General features: G+C 41.8%; 2 protein-coding genes across 5 annotated transcripts in view; one reads left to right on the top strand and one right to left on the bottom strand.

The window, feature by feature from the left end:
- CDH23 (cadherin related 23) overlaps window positions 1–21,279 on the bottom strand; it is a 1,135,250-nt gene that overhangs the window by 181,613 nt on the left and 932,358 nt on the right. The gene's annotated exons all lie outside the window — the stretch shown is intronic.
- VSIR (V-set immunoregulatory receptor) overlaps window positions 1–21,279 on the top strand; it is a 58,983-nt gene that overhangs the window by 28,447 nt on the left and 9,257 nt on the right. For both annotated transcript variants that reach the window (XM_056530715.1, XM_056530714.1), the window contains 3 exons: window positions 13,650–14,009; window positions 15,046–15,099; window positions 19,073–19,180. In XM_056530715.1, the coding sequence (XP_056386690.1) occupies window positions 13,650–14,009; window positions 15,046–15,099; window positions 19,073–19,180 (522 nt within the window). The remainder of the gene's footprint in view (window positions 1–13,649; window positions 14,010–15,045; window positions 15,100–19,072; window positions 19,181–21,279) is intronic.

The following is a 21,279-nucleotide window of genomic DNA, read 5'->3' on the forward strand; positions in this document are numbered from 1 at the left end:
GGGACCACTGTGTGATTTACCAGTTCATAGGCCCCTTATTATCCTTATCTGCGGGCGGCGAACATTCAACTCTATAATAAAAACCAGTGCCCATTGTCCTTGCAGTGCCAGTGCAGCGGGGGGCTAGTTTTTATAGCAAGCGCTCACTAGAGACAGAGCATTACACTGCGCACTGGGGCCAGGAGCGAGCGCTTGCTATGAAAACTAGCCACCCGCATCGCATGTGATTGCAGCGTACTGGGGACATCAGGGGGAAAGTGCTCGCGGCCCTAATCACCCTGTGATTAGTTTATGGGGGTACAAATTTGTGACAGTTGCGCTTTAAAGGAGTACTCCGCTGCCCTGCTTCCGGAGCTCCGCTCCCCAGCGTCCGGAAGTTCATTGTTCCGAACGCTGTGTGCGGGCTTCCGTGTCCAGGGCCGCCCCTCGTGACGTCACACCCGCCCCCTCGTGACATCACACCCGCCCCCTCAACGAAAGTCTATGGGAAGGGGGCGCGATGGTCATCACGCCCCCTTACCATAGACTTTCATTGAGGGGGCGGGTGTGATGTCAGGAGGGGCGGAACTGAACATGGAAGTCTGCACACAGCATTCGGAACAATAAACTTCCGGACGCTGGGGAGTGGAGCTCCGGAAGCAGGGCAGCGGAGTACCCCTTTAAGGGTGGAAACAATCTAGTGACTGTTACCATAGAAAAGACTGAGCAAAGATATACAGTTTAAATGGACACTGTCAGATTCAAAAACTTTTTATATGTTGTACATCTTGGCAAAACATTAACCTTTCTAATATACTTCATAAGGAAATTGTATTTCCTTTATATAGAAATCATGGCTTATAAAATCATGGCTTTGTCCAAGCTGAAGCACAGGCATGGACAAAGTCCAGTAAGTGAGGGAGGGCTTGCACTCCTCTGTGTCTGATAGCATAACACTGTGCTTTCTCCTGTCCTGTCAGACAGGAGAGAGCACAGAGGAGTGCTATCAGACAGGAGAGAGCACAGAGGAGTGCTATCAGACAGGAGAGAGCACAGAGGAGTACTATCAGACAGGAGAGAGCACAGAGGAGTACTATCAGATAGAAGAGAGCACAGAGGAGTCCTATGAGACAGGAGAAAGCACAGAGGAGTACTATGAGCCAGGAGAGAGCACAGAGTTATACTATCAGACAGGAGAGAGCACAAAGGAGTCCTATCAGATAGTACTCCTCTGTGATCTCTCCTGTCTGAGTAGGACTCCTCTGTGCTCTCTCCAGTCTGATAGTATAATGCTGTGCTCTCTCCTGTCTGATAGCACTCCTCTGTGCTTTCTCCTGTATCATAGGACAACTCTGTGCTCTCTCCTGTCTAATAGGATTCCTCTGCGCTCTCTCCTATCAGACAGGAGAGCACACAGAAGAGTCCTATCAGACGAGAGATCACAGAGGAGTGCTATCAGACAGGAGAGAGCACAGAGGAGTCCTATCAGACAGGAGAGAGTACAGAGGAGTGCTAGCCCACCCTCACTTACTGGTCTTTGTCTGTCTGTGCTTCAGCTTGGACAAAGCCATGATTTTATAAGCCATGATTTCTCTAAAAGGAAATAACATTTTCTTAGAAAGGTTCAAGGGGTATTCTAGTGAAAAACTTTTTTTTTTCATTCCAGCTGGCTCCAGAAAGTTAAACAGATTTGTAAATTACTTACTTTATAAAAATCTTAATCCTTCCACTACTTATCAGCTGCTGAAGTTGTTGTTCTTTTCCTGAGACAGATAGAGGTGTCAACAGAGAGCATTGTTGTCAGACAGAAAAGAACAACTCAACTTCAGCAGCTAGTACTGTAGGAATAAGATTTTTTAATATAAGTAATTTACAAACCTGTTAAACTTTCTAGAGCCAGTTGATATGATAAAAAAATTGTTTTTCACTGGAATACCCCTTTAATGTTTTGCCAAGATGTACAACAAATACAAAAACTTTTTATCTCCTTCCCTACTATACTGTATAACCTTCATTATAAGTTTTCTTTTCTTTGCAGAGGAAGACAAAGGGTCAAGGCAGCCAGAAACCTGTTCATTGCTGGTTACAATTTAGTCATAATATTGCACAACACTGTGCAATAAACCATACATCATTCTTGTTAAATGGCTGGACCTTGATGTTTCACCCATTGTGCAAGCTTCCCATAGTGACACATACAGTATATAGCAAATCTTTTTACATATGGAGGGCCATATAACCAGAACTTCCTAAGTTGTTTTGAATCATGTCAAGGCTTCTAAAAAAAAAAAAAAAGCCTGATTAAATGGCCCCTTTACATATTACAGGGTTGGTTAGTTCCGATGTCTCCCGCAGAAACGGTGTAAAAATGTGTTTGTGGAAGATTGTAAATAATGGCAGCAAACTTTGCTTTAGGCAGCAATAACAGTCTTACTGAACTTACTCTTTTTTTGAACTTTCAGGAAAACTTTTTAGTCTGACGTTATGGTTCTAGAACAGGTACACTACATTAAACTGTTTGGGCAGGGCACCTGACTTAAAACTGTCCGCTACTTGTCGCTGCATCACTGGATTTTCGTTAAGGCAATTAAATCTCTAGTGCTTTATGCACAGTGTGGGGAGAGCTCTAACTCGCTTCTTGCTCAGTCTCACTTAGTAAAGTTGCCATTAAGCACTATCCCTGTTGACCTTCTAGTTTCTCAAACATCAGAACCACATTCCAACTCTCTCCTCGATGTGTTCTTTCTCACTCAGAAAACTGTCTGTTTGCACTACTCACATGGCCAACAGCAGCTTCTTCACTGTTGCTTGAACAGGTATATGACATAGGGGTTCCGTAAGAGTTATATTAGCAGGGATTCCCATAGACCGATTTTTTTTTCCAGTTATTAGAGTTTGCACTTAGAGGTTTGTTGTATTTGTAGCTCCCCTACTGAGACAGCTTTGTTCCAGCTAGCCTTTCCCCTGGTTGTTTTTTTTCTTTTTTTTGGGGGGGCTAGGGTCATGGAATTGGTTGTTATGGGAAGATATTTTCATGGCACAGTACACGGTGGGACTGTGGCTTTGAAGGCCCAAGACAGATCAGACTGGCAGGGGTAAACAGGTGGTCGTTTGGGAGGTTTGCACAGTGCTTGGATAACTTCAGGTTACTTTGGCCATTGAAAGGTGGCCCTTATCAGCCACTCCTACATGTTTAGAGCAGCCAGAAATGCAGATGTGCGCCAGAGCAGGAGGCAGTTGGGTTTGTCCAGTGACATAGACATAGGTGGCTAGGATTTGGAGAAATGGTTTGGAGTAGGCCATTGCAGAGATATAGTGTTTCGCTTGGCTGGATAGAGCCCCCGACATGTTAGTTCTACATGTCAGGGGTAAAGACTTGAGTGTCCACCCTATCAGTGAATTGATTAGGGACATCCATTATGACCTGTTATGGTTGTGGACTTCTAGTATGATTGTGGTTTGGTCTGAGATCATACCTTGAAAGACCTGGTGTACCTGGTGGAATAAGAGGTTGAACAAATTAAAGTGAGCGATTTCGACCTTTGAAGTCAGAAATGTGGGTGTAATTTTTCCGCACTTGGAATTAAAAGGGGAACAGAATTTTCTTTGGTTGAATGATGGAGTTCATTTGAATGCTGTTGTCACTGTGAGCTGTGATGTTTCAAGATGGGATAGAGAGGGTCTAGACCTTGTGGAGTAACTTGCAGGCTTGAGGAGTCATAGCCTACTCACTGGGGTGGGTGGAAGTCTTTGAAGTTAGCTGTTTAAATTGGTGGAGGGTTGGGGATTCATCATGGCATATGATCCTCCCCCTCAAGACAGTTAGAGAAATTATGATCTGGCACAATTTGTTGGCACCTGGTAGGTGAAAATATAACTGGTCAGAACTATGCAGCTCCAATGATCTCCTCTTTATTGATGTTTAGATATGGTTTAATAAGAAAAAATATTTTTTGCATAAATGGTTTTTCGAATTGTATTGATAAAAAAAAAGCTGCTGTGGCCAAATTTATCAAACATTGGTCTAGGTTCAATTTTTTGTGCTTTTTTTTTTTTTTTTTTTTGAGGGGGAGGGAAAGAGGTAAGTTGGGAAAGTATGGGGTTCAATTTTATAGTTATTTCTATTTAGTGGGGTTCTGTCTTTGTGACTGCACTCTACAACACCAAAGTCAGGCAGAATCTAACAGGGAGGAGCTCCGCCACAACTTACAGTTCTGATTTCTGAGCTCCTCACCAATCTTGAGAACAAGGGGTTTTCGGGAGATAATTGTCCATATGCTGCAATCGCTCTCCATTTAAGGAAATGTGACATATGGAATCAATGGAAAGTTGTGACATATGGATTCATACTCACTCAACTGAGTGAGAATGTTGTTGACACTTAGTTTATATGCCACAATAGTGTGTGTGTGTGTGTGTGTGTGTGTGTATATATATATATATATATATATATATATATATATATATATATATACATACATACAGTAATGGCCGTAAATGTTGGCACCCCTGAAGTTTTTCAAATTAAGTATTTCTCACAGAAAAGGATTGCAGTAACACATGTTTTGCAATATACGTGTATTCCCTTTGTGTGTATTGGAACTAAACCAAAAAAGGGAGGAAAAAAACATTTTGGAAATAATGTCACACCAAACTCCAAAAATGGGCTGGACAAAATTATTGTGATGCTCCTTTAAACTCACCTGGGGCAAGTAACACGTGTGGGCAATATATAAATCACACCTCAAAGCAGATAAAAAGGAGAGAAGTTCACTTAGTCTTTGCATTGTGTATCTGTGTGCCACACTAAGCATGGACAACAGAAAAGAGTAGAAGAGAACTGTCTGAGGACTTGAGAACCAAAATTGTGGAAAAATATCAACAATATAAAGGTTACAAGTCCATCTCCAGAGATCTAGATTTGCCTTTGTCCACAGTGTGCAACATTATCAAGAAGTTTGCAACCCATAGCACTGTAGATAATCTCCCTGGATGTGGACAGAAGAGAAAAATTGATGAAAGCTGTCAATTCAGGATAGTCTGTATGGTGGATAAGCAGCCCCAAACAAGTTCCAAAGATAGTTCACGCTGACACTGATGCTCCCTGAGCCTGCAGGACAGCTTGAATATCTATCGACATTTAAATGAAAAGAAGCGCTATGGCAGGAGACCCAGGAGGACCCCACTGCTGACACAGAGACATAAAAAAGCAAGACTACATTTTGCCAAAATGAACTTGAGTAAGCCAAAATCCTTCTGGGAAAACATCTTGTGGGCAGATGAGACCAATATAGAGCTTTTTGGTAAAGCACATCATTATACTGTTTACCGAAAATGGAATGAGGCCTACAAAGAAAAGAACACAGTACCTACAGTGAAATATGGTGGAGGTTCAATTATGTTTTGGGGTTGCTTTGCTGCCTCTGGCACTGGGTGCCTTGAATGTGTGCAAGGCATCATGAAATCTGAGGATTACCAACAGATTTTGGGTCGCACTGTACAGCCCAGTGTCAGAAAGCTGGGTTTGCGTCCGAGATCCTGCGTCTTCCAGCAGGACAGTGACCAAAAACATATGTCATAAAGCACCCAGAAATGGATGGCAACAAAGCGCTGGAGAGTTCTGAAGTGGCCAACAATGAGTCCAGATCTAAATCCCATTGAACACCTGTGGAGAGATCTTAAAACTGCTGTTCGGAAAAGGCGCCCTTCCAATAAGAGAGACCTGGAGCAGTTTGCAAATGTAGAGTGGTGCAACATTCTGGCTGAGAGGCATAAGAAGCTTCTTAATGGTTATAGGAAGCGACTGATTTCAGTAATTTTTTCCAAAGGGTGTGCTACCAAATATTGAGTTAAGGGTGGCAACAATTTTGTCCAGACCATTTTGGAGTTTGGTGTGACATTATGTCTAATTTGCTTTTTTTCCTCCTTTTTTTGGTTTAGTTCCAATACACACAAAGGGAATAAACATGTGTAACTGCAATCCTTTTCTGTGTTACTGCAAAAAATTTCAGGGGTGCCAACATTTATGGCCACGACTGTATATATTCATATGTGTGTATATAATATATATGAGAAAGAAAACTTTACTCTGAAAATAAAAGCCGTAATGAAGTTTATTTTTCTCTCACAGTCATTACAATTGTCTTCTGCATTGCATTGTTCACATCCCTTCTATCCACTTCAGTTTCCTGGCGAGCTCCTTGTTATAAATGAGTGTCAGCCCTTCCTTTAAATTCCTTAGTGGCCAGCCTTTTGAATAAAGTACTTCCTATTCTTCCTATTGAAATATCCATCACTAGGAATCTGTGCTAACAACGTACTGTCAAATATTTGCTTCAGAATGTATGTATAAATGGCAGTTCCTCATTATAGTCTATATGACTATACTAGAGATTTACTAAGGTCACTGCCAGTTTTAGCCATATGGACGCAGCCAAATATTCAATTCTGATGTGTCACTTCATGTAGGAATAACTTTGAGATACTCTAACTCATTCTAGTGAGTTTTCATTTGTCACATTTTACTTTATGCTAGTAATAACTTTTGGTTGATACAATGTGTTTTTGTGAAATACACCAAAGTTTATAAAAAATATGGTAAAATTAGTGCCATATGCAGCACAAGACCCCAATTTCACTTTTGAGGTTTAGAAAATAATGATGTGCAGTTTTGAGTGAAAAGCTGGGAGACATATAAAATAGTGGCCCAGACTAATTGATACCATTGTATTCTAAGAGCCGTGTTGCTATATTGTCGCCAGTGCAGTCTTCTTCCTGCTTCTTCCTGGGGTGGACAGTCACGCTGCAGCTTATCTAATTGCTGGCCACAGTCATGTCTCATAATCTTTTATTAAATTTTTACAGAATACACAATAAATAACATTTTATAGTTTGTGTTGTTATGGATACTAATAATCGCATGTCCTTCTTTAAATGTTATTATTTGATATTAGTAAACCATTATTATTGGGGATTTTTAATAAAGTTTTTTCATGCCACCGTGACATGTCAGAACAGGGATGTGGAATTCCTATCCCCCAACGCCCAGGACATGCAGTTCCGTGCGCCAGGCAGGTGAATTTTTCCAGCCCTTAGCCCTCCGGACCTGACAAGCGCTGCGGCACTCAGCAGTCTGTATGGATCGGGCTTCTGACTCTTGCATGCTCCGTACTCTGCAGCCCCCAGCTGTTCTGAGCCACCATAATAGCCAGCATGGGGCAATCGCCGCGGCTGGCTATTAACCCTTTAGATTGCCGCTGTCAAAGCTGACAGCGATGTCTAAAGGGACAAGGGACATGTGAATGCTCCCTGGTGGACTAGTGGGGTGGATTGCCCCCCCCCCCCCTCCGCGCAGCATGATTGCGGGGGGGGGGGGGAGGGGGGGATCCACTATAGAGGTAGCCAGAGGGCTTTTCTCTGCTTCCATGGTGTCTGTGGATCTATCGTTGATAGAGCCTGGCTGGACTAGGCTCTATCAATGGAATGCAGAGCATACAGGTCAATAGAGTTCAATAGAACTCCATTGATCTATATGAGGAATCTAATGATTCCTCCTAAAAGTCTAATAAAGTTTAAAACTGAAAAAAAAAGTTTTAATAAAAGTTTAAAAGACACACATTAATCCCTTCCATGGTAAAAGTTCAAATCACCCCCTTTTCCTATATAAAAACATGTAAACATAAGAAAAATTTTATATATTTAGTATCGCTGTGTGTGTAGTTGTATTAGCATTACTGTTTCAGGACTAGCAGGAAGGTGTTTTAATACACAAACTATTTGATCAAATAATGGCTTCCCAGTAAGAAGAGTAACAGAGCATTCACCTGGTCAGCTCGCTGCAGTCGAACTTTTCAAATCACGGCAAGACGGTGAACGGGCAGGGAGGCGGTAGGTGGAAATGGGGGTAGTCCAGGTGTCGGTGCGATACATTTTGGGGCCTGACGCCTGAACTACCCCCCGTTTGCACTTACCGCCTCCCTGCTCTTTCACAGACTTGCGGTGATTCGAGAAGTTCTGCTGCAGCCAGCTGACCGGGTGAGTGCTCGGTTACTCTTCTTACTATGGAGCCATCATTTGTCTTGTATTTCACATGTGCAGCACCGCCAGCAGCCATCTTTTGCACTCTAACCCTACACCTTAACGCATCCAAGGTTAGGATGGGATCGTGATATACATGGTGACAGTGCCAGACCCTGTTCTCTGTTGTGATGCCATATTTGATCAAATACTTACATGTGTTCTGCTCGTAGAAGTCACAAACAAGGTGATCGAGCTGAGATGTCAGAAACCACATGCGGTTTTGCAGACAACCTTTAGTCAAGTTTACCTTGCAGGCTTCCTGTACATTGATAGTAAGCTGTTCTGTCACATCCTTTGCACACATTACTAGATATACTATAATGCAGGTTGTCTAAGGAAACAGACATGTCTTCTTGTGTTTAAATCATTAAAATCACACATTAAATTATCAGACCTGTAACACCTGGCATTGAGGTAATACATTTGTTATTGTGCTTTTACAGGATGCAAATTTGAAGAGTGACTCAAGTCAGTAGTTTGAGAACTATGGCAATACAGTAAATGTATGCAGTCTTGCTATGTAAGTCATTGCTTACAAACTGCATACCAAGAAAAGTTAAGTTTTTCATTCAAACATGGTAAATGGGCATTGACACATACAGTATTTAACTCACAATAGGCCACAACTCGTACAATCCTCTCCTCCTCTGAGCTTCTGTCTCCTCTGTGAACAGTAGGCTGAGTGATGTAGCCACCTGCTGGCAGCACTGTTTATGTCGTTCCCTAGCTACGATGTGTCTCTGACAAAACCTTTCAGGACAGAAGATGCTTAAAACAGCAGGACTGGTCTGGAACCTGAGACTCTTCAAGGAGGGGGGTATGATGCATGGCAGTGCATCTGTCACAGTATATATACTTGTAAACTGGTGACACATTGTAGTAGAGGTTAACACGCATATGCCAGGCATGCCTTTCTTCTGAGATTTAGTTGCTTTATTTCCATTAAATCATTTCTTATACCATCCCAGAGTGTTATACAGGTGTAGCCCAGCTGCCACAATTCCTCTCTTCGCTGACATCACACCGACATTTCTCAGTGATCGACACAGGGCTTGCTTGCCTGTGCTTGTCTACGGGCATCCAAACAACCCGAAATCTAACAAACATTACATCTGCTGTTCCATGGAATTGAATTGTCATACAATAGATAAGAAATGGCCCGAAACAAACAGGCTCCATCTCCAATTACAGGAATAACGTTGTGGGGAACCATAGTCCCATCTATTTTCAACAATTCTACATTCATTGTGATAGATACCAAACTAAAGGTAAATTATAGTCAGAATAAAGAAACAAAAAGGGGGAACCCGCCTTCTCGTGTTGCTTGTATACTGTCCGGGTGCAGCGCGTGCATGTTGCATTTATAATGAGGTGGCCCGCTTTCTCGCAAATTTTTTGTGTTTTGATAGATTTTTCGGAGGATTATTATGATGTAAATACAGATACAAGCAGGCTTTTTAAATTTCATTTAAGAGTAATGGTGCAAATTTTCGAAATAAAAAATCAACCTAGTCTTAATTCATACAAACTTTGAATTCCCGTTTCACCCCTTCAGGGGTGGAATTTTAGAAAACGTTAAAACACGTGTTTCTTTATCTCTAATTGTTAGCCTAAAAACAAAGTTTCATGCTTCTAGCTTCAAAAATGACAGACTTTCATACAAACTTTCAACCCCTTTTTCACTCCCTTAACCCCTTAACGACGCAGGACGTATAGTTACGTCCTGCGCCGGCTCCCGCGATATGAAGCGGGATCACGCAGCGATCCCGCATCATATAGCGTCGGTCCCGGCGCTCATCAATGGCCGGGACCCGCAGCTAATACCACACATCGCCGATCGCGGCGATGTGCGGTACTAACCCTTTAGAAGCAGCGATCAAAGCTGACCGCCTCTTCGAAAGTGAAAGTAACCCGGCTGCTCAGTGAGGCTGTTCGGGACCGCCGCGGTGAAATCGCGGCGTCCCGAACAGCTTGCAGGACACCGGGAGGGCCCTTACCTGCCTCCTCGGTGTCCGATCGGCGAATGACTGCTCCGTGCCTGAGATCCAGGCAGGAGCAGTCAAGCGCCGATAACACTGATCACAGGCGTGTTAATACACGCCTGTTATCTGTGTAGAAGATCTCCCAGCAGCAGCCCACATTATATGCGTAGCTGCATCTGCAGTTTCGGAAACCGTCGGGCTTCCGACACGGGGACATGACGCCACGGACCCCCCCACATGTGACCCTATTTTGGAAACTACATCCATCTGAGAATTTAATAAGGGGTGCAGTGAGCATTTATACACCACTGGCGTTTGACAGATCTTTGGAACAGTGGGCTGATAAAATGAAAAATAAAATTTTTCATTTTCACGAACCACTGTTCCAAAAATCTGTCAGACACATGTGGGGCGTAAAGGCTCACTGTACCCCTTATTACATTACGTGAGGGGTGTAGTTTCCAAAATGGGGTGACATTGTTCTGGCACTATGGGGGCTTTGTAAACACACGTGGCCTTCAATTCCGGACACATTTTCTCTCTAAAAGCCCAATGGCGCTCCTTCTCTTCTGAGCATTGTAGTTCGCCCGCAGAGCACTTTACATCCACATATGGGGTATGTTCTTACTTTGTGGGGCTTTTTCCCTATTTTCCTATGTGAAAATAAAAAATTTAGGGGAACACCAGCATTCAATTATTTTATTTTTTTTCCATTTTCCCCTCCAACTTTAATGAAAAATTTTCAAACACCTGTAGGGTGTTAAGGCTCACTATACCACTTGTTACATTCCATGAGGGGTGTAGTTTCCAAAATGGGGTATCATGTGGGTAGTTATTTTTTAGCCCCTGCACCCCTGTGCAAATCACCAATTTAGGCCTCAAATGTACATAGTGCACTCTCACTCCTGAGCCTTGTTGTGCATTTTACACCCACATATGAGGTATTTCCGTAGTCAGGAGAAAATGGGGTACAAATTTTGGGGGTCTTTTTTTCTTTTTACCTCTTGTGAAAATAAAAAGTATGGGGCAACACCAGTATGTTAGTGTAATTTTTTATTTTTTTTTACACTAACAGACTGGTGTAGACCCCAACTTTTCCTTTTAATAAGGAGTAAAAGGAGAAAAATCCCCCCAAAATTTGTAACACAATTTTTTCCTTGAAATACGACAGGGCTCCGAAGTGAGAGAGCACCATGCGCATTTGAGGACTATATTAGGGATTGCATAGGGGTGGACATAGGGGTATTCTATGCCAGTGATTTCCAAACAAGTTGCTGGAGGCTCTGTTTTGGAAATGTTTTTCACTTTTTAATTGGGGGGGGGGGGATAGTGTAGGGGGGTGTATATGTAGTGTTTTACCTTTTATTATATGTTAGTGTAGTGTTTTTAGGGTACTTTGACACTGGCGGGGGTTTACGGTGAATTTGTGCCGCAGCTCAAACTTGAAGCAGGAAACTCCCTGTAAACCCGCCCATGTGAATGTACCCTGTACATTCACATGAGGGGGGCAAACCTCCAGCTTTTGAAAAACTAAAACTCCCAGCATGCACTGACAAACCGTGCATGCTGGGAGTTGTACTTTTGCAACAGCTGGAGGCACACTGGTCGGAAAACCTTCAGTTAGGTTCTGTTACCTAACTCAATATGTTCCAACCAGTGTACCTCCAGCTGAAGGTACGCAGCTACAACTCCCAGCATACCAAGACAGCAAACTGCTATGTGGGTATGCTGGGAGTTGTAGTTTTGCTAAATCTAGAGGGCCACAGTTTAGAGACCACTGCACAGTGATCTCCAAACTGAAGCCCTCCAGTTGTTGCAAAACTACAAATCCCAGCATGCCCACACAGCAGTTTGCTGTCTGGGCATGCTGGGATTTGTAGCTTTGCAACATCTGGAGGGCTACAGTTGAGAGACAACTGTATAGTGGTCTCCAAACTGTAGCCCTCCAGATGTTGCTAGGCAACTCACCGTTCCGTAGGATCGCTGCACGCCTCACCAGGGGGGAGAGAGGATCGCCGTCTGCCGCCGATCACCGGTAAGGGACCTCCACCGCCGCCGCCGGTCACAGGACAGTTCCCCCGTTCTGCCCGGATTACCGTGGGTGGGTAACTGAACCTTAACCCCCCCCCCCGCCCCTGATCTGCTATTGGTCGATCGCTTCTGATCCACCAATAGCAGGGATAGGAGGAGTGGCACCTAATGCCTATCCCTTCAGGGGGACCGGGGGTGTCTTGGACTCCCCCGTTCTCCCTTATTTTCTGGGTCACCGGGTCAATCGCTGCAGATCGCCGGTCTGAATTGACCGGCGATTTGTGGCGATCGCCGACATGGGGTGGACTCAGGACCCCCCCTGGGCGATATGCCGGGATGGCTGCTGTATGGCACTTGTCCTTAAGGGGTTAATAAAGAGATCAAGAAAAAACGAAATTGACAGGTTCTTTTGACGTATGACCAGCTTGAAGAGATATTTCCTGACCTCTGACCTCTGATTTTCAGTATAAGTTTGTTCGTACGCAGTGTGACAAAAATGAAGTACTAAACCCCTTAGAAAAAGCAGTCATATTTTCTAACTAGTATTATCTACTAGTGCTTATAAGTTGCAATATAAAGCATACAGTTTAGATCATGGGAAATAAAAACTGAAGACAATTTTGTCCTTCTTGTGGCAGTGAGCAATAAAGCAAACACTTTGGCCTCACATGCAATAGTCTACTAGAATTGCAATGTTCTGCCCAAGTACTGTGATGGTTTAAAATATATATATATATATATATATTTGTGTGTCTTGATATTTAAAGCTTTAAATCTAAAGTTTTTCAGTAATGTAAAGGTAATGTAAAGATTCAGCAACAGCAATATCTGCTCCAGCTCACTGAGCTGCAAAGGGGCACAAGCACACAAGTTGAGCATCAGTCCGGACCCACTCGAGACTTAAATGGATGCAGGCAGGGGTGTTGGGATGGGACACTAATAAAGGGTGGCACATAAAAGGAAGTGGTTGGTGTGAGCAGCTTGTGCAGCCAGGACTGAGTGTGTAGATATCTCTGCTGCAGGTGCAACAATGAGCTTTAATAAGTCCTCCTTATTAAATAACATGTTGCTGAGGACTGTGTGATCCCCTCTCCTACCAACCTAGATTGTTCTCCCTCTTTACATTGATATGCAGTCTTTGTGGTTCACCCTTGTGTTTCCTCTCTATTTACAGCTTGCGTCATTTGCCCTCATTGAAAACCTGAATGTTTTACTTCCTCTCCACTCTCTGATCTGCCATGTACAACCTCCTTCTAGTCCCTGCGGCTTAGACACTGAGACCACTGAAAAGCAAGCGAACAGAGCCAGTAGGCAGAACAGTGTGCTTCTGGATCTAATTTAGAGTTTGCAGGACAGCTATCTAGGCAGAGGAGTTGAACAGACTCCACAGCAGCAGAATAAGTAAACATTTGAACAATTAAAAAAGCTATTTGCAAAGGTGTTTATACTATATACTGTATTCAAACTCTCTCTTGTTTCTTTAAATTCTTCACAAAACAAACTTTGTTATTAACTTATTCCATTGAAGTCCTCTCTGTTTAAGCTTACAATAGTATTTATTTTCTCATTTCCCTACAGACCAGATAGATGCTTACTCCGTGACTGCTCAATACATGAAGTATGTTTGTCCAGAAGGACAGAATGTGAACCTCACATGCACCATCACTGGACATTCAAAGGAACACCATGAACAACTGGCCATACATTGGACTTACAGTAAAGAAAGAAACCCAGACTGCACTGACAAAAAACATCCTGGGGACAGAACAGAGAATGACCTTCACGATGCACATAAAAGAGACTTTCTACATGGCAAGGTGTTTCATAAAACTATTATGAACATCTCAGTACTGAACAGTGGCGGCTACTGCTGTTTTCTGCACGAGAAACATAACCGACATACATCCCACAGTTATATAGATTTTCAGGTGAAAACAGGTAATGTTTATTTTTTAAATCCCTTTTGAAATGCAAAACAAAATGTGTTTCTGCCATGATAGATTATCTAAGGCTATGTATAAATGTAAATCCACAAACCATTACCATTATATGTACCATCACAATGCAGATGAGATCTATACACAATAATGTGAAATGTACACTTTTAAAGTTCCTGAGACGATAACCCATTTATCGCACAAATTGTCCCATAATGGAGCAATTGAACGCAGAGAGGCATACATCAAAAACCAACCAAATACACCAACCAACAAGAAGACTAAATCTGGCAGAAAGCAAAAGCAAAACCCTTATACATTGGAATTTTAAAAGTCAACAATCTTGGTAAATCTGGGCCAACACGATGCAGATGAGATCTACACAGATCAGTATAAACTGTAAAGTACCTGGCGAGATATATATTATATTTAACTTATCTTCACATGTTGGCAGGGCCAGTTTTAGACTAAGAAGAGACTGTTAAGACCTTTAAGAGAAATTATATATATCACATTAACTAAATTATACATAATTCTATATAAAAAAAAAGATTAATTACTAGGAGAAATGAGGATAAAAATATTAGGCATTTATTAGATAATGTAAGACTGTATAACAAAGTATCAAGTGGAAAAAAACAATAATTAAGTGCCGCAGGGTCCTTGCGGTAAAAAGCATTATTACTATCCACACTAAAAACTGCCTTATTGGCATAAAAAGTAGTACTTGTATGAATGTTGCTATCTAGTAGCATCAGATTAAAAAAAATGTTATTGTTGGTCTAAAGATGTAAATCTTTAGAAAAAAAAATTGCCTTTTCATTGTAGTATACCATACAGCAATGTCCAAGGGTTGCAGTTCAAGCATGCTCAGCCCTATTTAGTCGAAACTACTTACCTGCAGCACCAGGTACAGCCACAATGCTGCAGCATCACTGTCTCTTTGATGGCATATCCTAAGTGTAGTTATTACCAGATGTTAAAATGGATTTAGCATGTGATCTTATAATAACTCATTTCTATTTCTTATATTTTAGATGACCCGAATCTTAAGACCTGTTCATTTTATTCACAAGACCCGGACAGTGATGGTGAGGGGGTGCATACTTTTTTCTCTCCATGCTAGTATTCAGATCCTGATAGTTTAAGCTTGAAGTGCTATGTTGTAAACATTTTGCAAACCATAACCTACTTTTATTAGTAGGCCAGATGCTTATCTAGAATGTTCATATCCAGGGCAGACACTGACTTTTTAATCAAAACGGGGTTATGATAACAAGCATCTAAATACAGCTCAGTAATGTAGCTTTATTGAAGCCTTTAACCCTTTAAGGACCAAGGGCTTGCAGGTACACCCTGACATCCTGTACTTAAGGACCCAGGGCGTACCTGTACACCCGTGGGAATTCCGGTACCTGCCGCTCGCCGGGCAGGGACCAGACAAGGATGCCTGCTGAAATCATTCACAATGTGGCAATCCTCCCCCCCCCCCCCCCCCCCCCATTCACAATGTGACAATCATCCCCCCATGTTGGTGATCGCCGGTGAATTCACACTGGTGATCTGCAGCGATTCCAGTCATACATGTCACGTGTGACATGATGACCCGGAATTAGAAGGGGATCGGTGGTGTACTATACACCACCAATCACTTCCTGTTGCCGGGAGGAGGTGTTCACCCACAGAGCAGTTTACGTCATATATGAGGTATGCCCTTACTTCAAAGAATAAATTTACGGTGACATTTTCTCCTATTACCACAGCATTTTTGTGTAAAGAATCAAATTTTTCCTTTTTCACATCCCACTTTAATGAACCTTTATCAAACACCTGTGGGGTGTTAAGGCTCACGGTACTCCTTGTTATATTCCTTGAGGGGTGTAGCTTCCAAAATAGTATGCCATGTGTTTTTTTTTTTTTTTTTTGCTGTTCTGGCACCATAGGGGCTTCCTAAATGCGACATGCCCCCCAAAAACCATTTCACCAAAATTTGCATTCCAAAAGCTAAATGTGACTCCTCTTCTGAGCATTGTAGTGCACCTGAAGAGCACTTTACATCCACACATGGGGTATTTCCAAATTTTGGGGTCATTTTCTCCTACTACCCCTTGTAAAAATTGTAAAATTGGGGGTGAAAAATGAGATTTTAACGAAAAGTCGTCAAACACCTAAGGCTCACTGAGGGGTGTAGTTTCCAAAATAGTATGCCATGTGTTTTTATTTTAATTTTTTTGCTCTTCTGGCACAATAAGGGCTTCCTAAATGCGACATGCTCCCCCAAAACCATTTCAGAAAAACTCAAATCCCATTGGCGCTCCTTCCCTTCTGAGCCCTCCACTGCGCCCGCAGAACACTTAACATCCACATATGAGGTATTTCCTTACTCGAGAGAAATTGGGTTACAAATTTTTTTTTTTTGGGGGGGGGATTTCTCTCCTTTTATCCCTTGTAAAAATTCAAAAACTGGGTCTACAAGAACATGCGAGTGTAAAAAATGAAGATTTTGAATTTTCTCCTTCACTTTGCTGCTATTCCTTTGAAACACCTAAAGGGTTAACACACTTACTGAATGTCTTTCAGGGGTCATTTATGGGGTATTCTAATATAAAGGCCCTTCAAATCCACTTCAAAACTGAACTGGTCCCTGAAAAATTCAGATTTTTAAAAATTTGTGAAAAATTGGAAAATTGCTGCTAAACTTTAAAGCCCTCTGAGGTCTTCCAAAAGGAAAAAAAAATGTCAACTTTATGATACGAACATAAAGTAGAAATATTGTATATGTGAATCGATATATCATTTATTTGGGATGTCCATTTTCCTTATAAGCAGAGAGTTTCAAAGTAAAAAAAAAATGCAAAATTTTCAAATTTTTCATAAAATTTTCTGATCTTTCACCAAGAAATGATGCAAGTATCGGCGAAAATTTACCACTAACATAAAGTATAATATGTCACAAAATCTCAGAATCAGAATTAAAAGTAAAAGCATCCCAGAGTTATAAATGCTTAAAGTGACAGTGGTCAGATTTGCACAAAATGCTCTGGTCCTTAACCCCTTAAGGACCGGGGGTTTTTCCGTTTTTGCATTTTCGTTTTTTGCTCCTTGCCTTTAAAAAATCATAACTCTTTCAATTTTGCACCTAAAAATCCATATGATGGCTTATTTTTTGCACCACCAATTCTACTTTGTAATGACGTCAGTCATTGTGCCCAAAAATCTACGGTGAAACGGGAAAAAAAATCATTGTGAGACAAAATTGAAAAAAAAAACGCCATTTTGTAACTTTTGGGGGCTTCCGTTTCTACGTAGTACATTTTTCGGTAAAAATGACACCTTACCTTTATTCTGTAGGTCCATATGATTAAAATGATACCCTACTTATACAGGTTTGAATTTGTCGCACTTCTGGAAAAAATCATAACTTCATGCAGAAAAATTTATACGTTTAAAATTGTCATCTTCTGACCCCTATAACTTTTTTATTTTTCCGTGTATGGGGCGGTATGAGGGCTCATTTTTTGCGCCGTGATCTGAAGTTTTTAACGGTATCATTTTTGCATTGATAGGACTTATTGATCGCTTTTTATTCATTTTTTCATGATATAAAAAGTGACCAAAAATGCACTATTTTGGACTTTGGAATTTTTTTGCGCGCACGCCATTGACCGTGCGGTTTAATTAACGATATATTTTTATAATTCGGACATTTCCGCACGCGGCGATACCATTTATGTTTATTTTTATTTTTATTTACACTGTGTTTTTTCTTTTATGGGAAAAGGGGGGTGATTCAAACTTTTAATAGGGAAGGGGTTAAATGATGTTTATTCACTTTTTTTTTGCACTTTTTTTTTGCAGTGTTATAGGTCCCATAGGGACCTATAACACTGCACACACTGATCTTTTACATTGATCACTGGTTTCTCATAAGAAACCAGTGATCGATGATTCTGCCGCATGACTGCTCATGCCTGGATCTCAGGCACTGAGCAGTCATTCGGCGATCGGACAGCGAGGAGGCAGGTAGGGGCCCTCCCGCTGTCCTGTCAGCTGTTCGGGATGCCGCGATTTCACCGCGGCTATCCCGAACAGCCCACTGAGCTAGCCGGCATGCTTTCGGTTTCACTTTAGACGCGGCGTTCAACTTTGAACGCCGCGTCTAAAGGGTTAATAGCGCGCGGCACAGCGATCAATGCCGCGCGCTATTAGCCACGGGTCCCGGCCGTTGTTAGAGGCCGGGCCCGAACCGCTATGATGCGGGGCCACGCCGTGGCCCCGCGTTATAGATCGGGAGTGGACACATGACGTTCCAGTACGTCATGTGTCCTTAAGGGGTTAAGGTGAAAATTTGCTTGGTCCTTAAAAGTGTACTCCCGTGAAAAACTTTTTCTTCTTTAGATCAACTGGTTTCAGAAAGTTAAACAGATTTGTAAATTACTTCTATGAAAAAATCTTGATCCTTCCAGTACTTTTTTAGGGGCTGTATACTATAGAGAAAATGTTTTGCTTTTTGAATTTCTCTTATGTCACGACCACAGTGCTCTCTGCTGACCTCTGCTGTCCATTTTAGTAACTGTCCAGAGCAGGAGAAAATCCCCATAGCAAACATATGCTGCTCTGGACAGTTCCTAAAATGGACAGCAGAGGTCAGCAGAGAGCACTGTGGTCGTGACATAAGAGAAATCCTAAAAGAAAACCATTTCCTCTGTAGTATACAGCCCCTAAAAATTACTGGAAGGATTAAGATTTTTTAATAGAAGTAATTTACAAATCTTTTTAACTTTCTGGCACCAGTTGATTAAAAAAAAAAGTTTTCCACGGGAGTACCCCTTGAAGGGGAATCCATCTCCTTCAGTCAGGCCAGTTATTTTTTTTACACTATGGTAACATTAATGTTCCAAATATTATAGCCACATAGTGACCATATTGTCCCAGAGTGGCTGTTGTGTCAAAAAAGGGGTCCTTTTCTTTTCCAACTATTACGGGTAATTATAGAAGCTGCAGCTTTAATATAAGAATATATTATAAAAATGTAATAATTTAAATAATAATTGTAATTTTCAGGTACAACAGCAGGAGCCTTAGCAATAGTGGCCTGCATTGTGGGAATCCTCTGTCTGCCTCTTATACTAGTGCTGGTCTATAAACAAAGAAAAGCGGTCACTAACAGAAGTAAGTATTCTTAATATAGTTACATAGTTAGTACGGTCGAAAAAAGACATATGTCCATCAAGTTCAACCAGGGAATTAAGGGGTAGAGGTGTGGCGCGATATTGGGGAAGGGATGGGATTTTATATTTCTTCATAAGCATTAATGTTATTTTGTTCCAGGAATGTATCTAATCCTGTTTTAAAGCTGTTAATTTTTCCTGCTGTGACCAGTTCCTGAGGTAGACTGTTCCATAAGTTCACAGTTCTCATGGTAAAGAAGGCGTGTCGCCCCTTGAGACTAAACTTTTTCTTCTCCAGACGGAGGGAGTGCCCCCTCGTCCTTTGGGGGGGTTTAACCTGGAACAGTTTTTTCTCCATATTTTTTGTATGGGCCATTAATATACTTATATACGTTTATCATATCCCCCCTTAAACGTCTCTTCTCAAGACTAAACAATTGTATATGAACATGTTAGGATGAACAGTGAAGACTTTAAAGACTTTACTTCTGCACAGAACAAACTGAAGGCCACACATAATTTAGATGAAAAAAAAATAAATTTACCTTCCCCTAAGATCATCTGCATATTGGGTGACTAACAGTGAGAGGGTCGAACAGTTTGAGCCACTGTGATAAATTTGGTGGATTCTAAAAGTTCTCATACACCTTAGATAGTTGATGAAAGTGGATGATTTTGACCAAAACGATTGGTCATTGGGTGAACAATTGTATAAGCCAACTGCATCTATGAAAGGATCATTCATGAGACAATAGTTTGTTCAGTGTTCAATGTTCTACAGTGGTCCCTCAACATACGATGGTAATTCGTTCCAAACGACCCATCGTTTGTCGAATCCATCGTATGTTAAGGGATCCGTGCAATGTAAAGTATAGGAAGCTGTACTCACCTGTCCCCGCCACTCCGGACCAGGTCCTCACCGCTCCCGATGCTGTCCAAGAGGCTCCCGATGCTGTCCCGCTGCTCCGGTGTCTTCTTCGCGATCCTCCGGCTTCTTCCGCATCTTCTGCTGGGTCCGGGCCTCGCTTTCTGGTGACGTTATTACGCTGCTGCGCCGGCGCGGCGTGCGTAGTGACGTAATAACGACGCCAGAAAGCAAGGCCCAGACCCTGAAGAAGATGCAGAAGATGCCGGGGGATCGCAAAGTGGACCCGGATCAGCGGGAATAGGTAGGCGAACCTGCCCGGGATGCTTAAACTGCTATCCGACAGCAGCTTAAGCATTTTTCGCTGTCGGATAGCAGTTAATGCGATGGCCCCGACATATAAAAGCATTGTATGTCAATGCTGACATCGACATGCGATGGCCTCTGAGAGGCCATCGTATGTCGATTTTATCATATGTCGGGGCCATTGCAGGTCGGGGGGTTACTGTACTTTATCCTGTAATTTATCTTTTTATTGTTGAAGATTCTAGTTTACACTGTCTAAGATTCTACCCTTTTTTTCTGGTGCAAGAAGAAGGCACAAAAAGTCAACTGGCTCAAGAAAGTTAAACAGATTTGTAAATTACTTCTATTAAAAAATCTTAATCCTTTCAGTACTTATGAGCTTCTGAAGTTGAGTTGTTCTTTTCTAAGTGCTCTCTGATGACACGTGTCTCGGGAACCACCCAGTTTAGAAGAAAATCCCCATAGCAAACCTCTTCTAAACTGGGCGGTTCCCGAGACACGTGTCATCAGAGAGCACTTAGACAGAAAAGAACAACTCAACTTTAGAAGCACTGAAAGGATTAAGATTTTTTAATAGAAGTAATTTACACATCTGTTTAACTTTCTGGAGCCAGTTGATATATAAAAAAAAAGTTTATTCCTGGAATACCCCTTTAAATTTGCTACATATACAGTACATGTACAGTACTTATACTAAAGGAAGAAAATCATACAGCCTTTGCCCTACTTAGGAACTTTGTATGTTATACCCCAGTAGATCTAACAGTAATGTTTGCTAATATTTTTGGGTATATAAAATGTGGCTGATATGTTTTTCAAATTTCTGAAAATCATTTCCATCCATCTTAATTTTTTTGGTGCTTATATTCATAGGTTCTCTAACAGAAGATTGTGATATGTTTTAATGCATGCTATATGTCAGAGCTGTT

Source organism: Hyla sarda, chromosome 7 (genome assembly GCF_029499605.1).
Source record: "Hyla sarda isolate aHylSar1 chromosome 7, aHylSar1.hap1, whole genome shotgun sequence".
In the NCBI taxonomy this organism is placed as follows: domain Eukaryota; kingdom Metazoa; phylum Chordata; class Amphibia; order Anura; family Hylidae; genus Hyla; species Hyla sarda.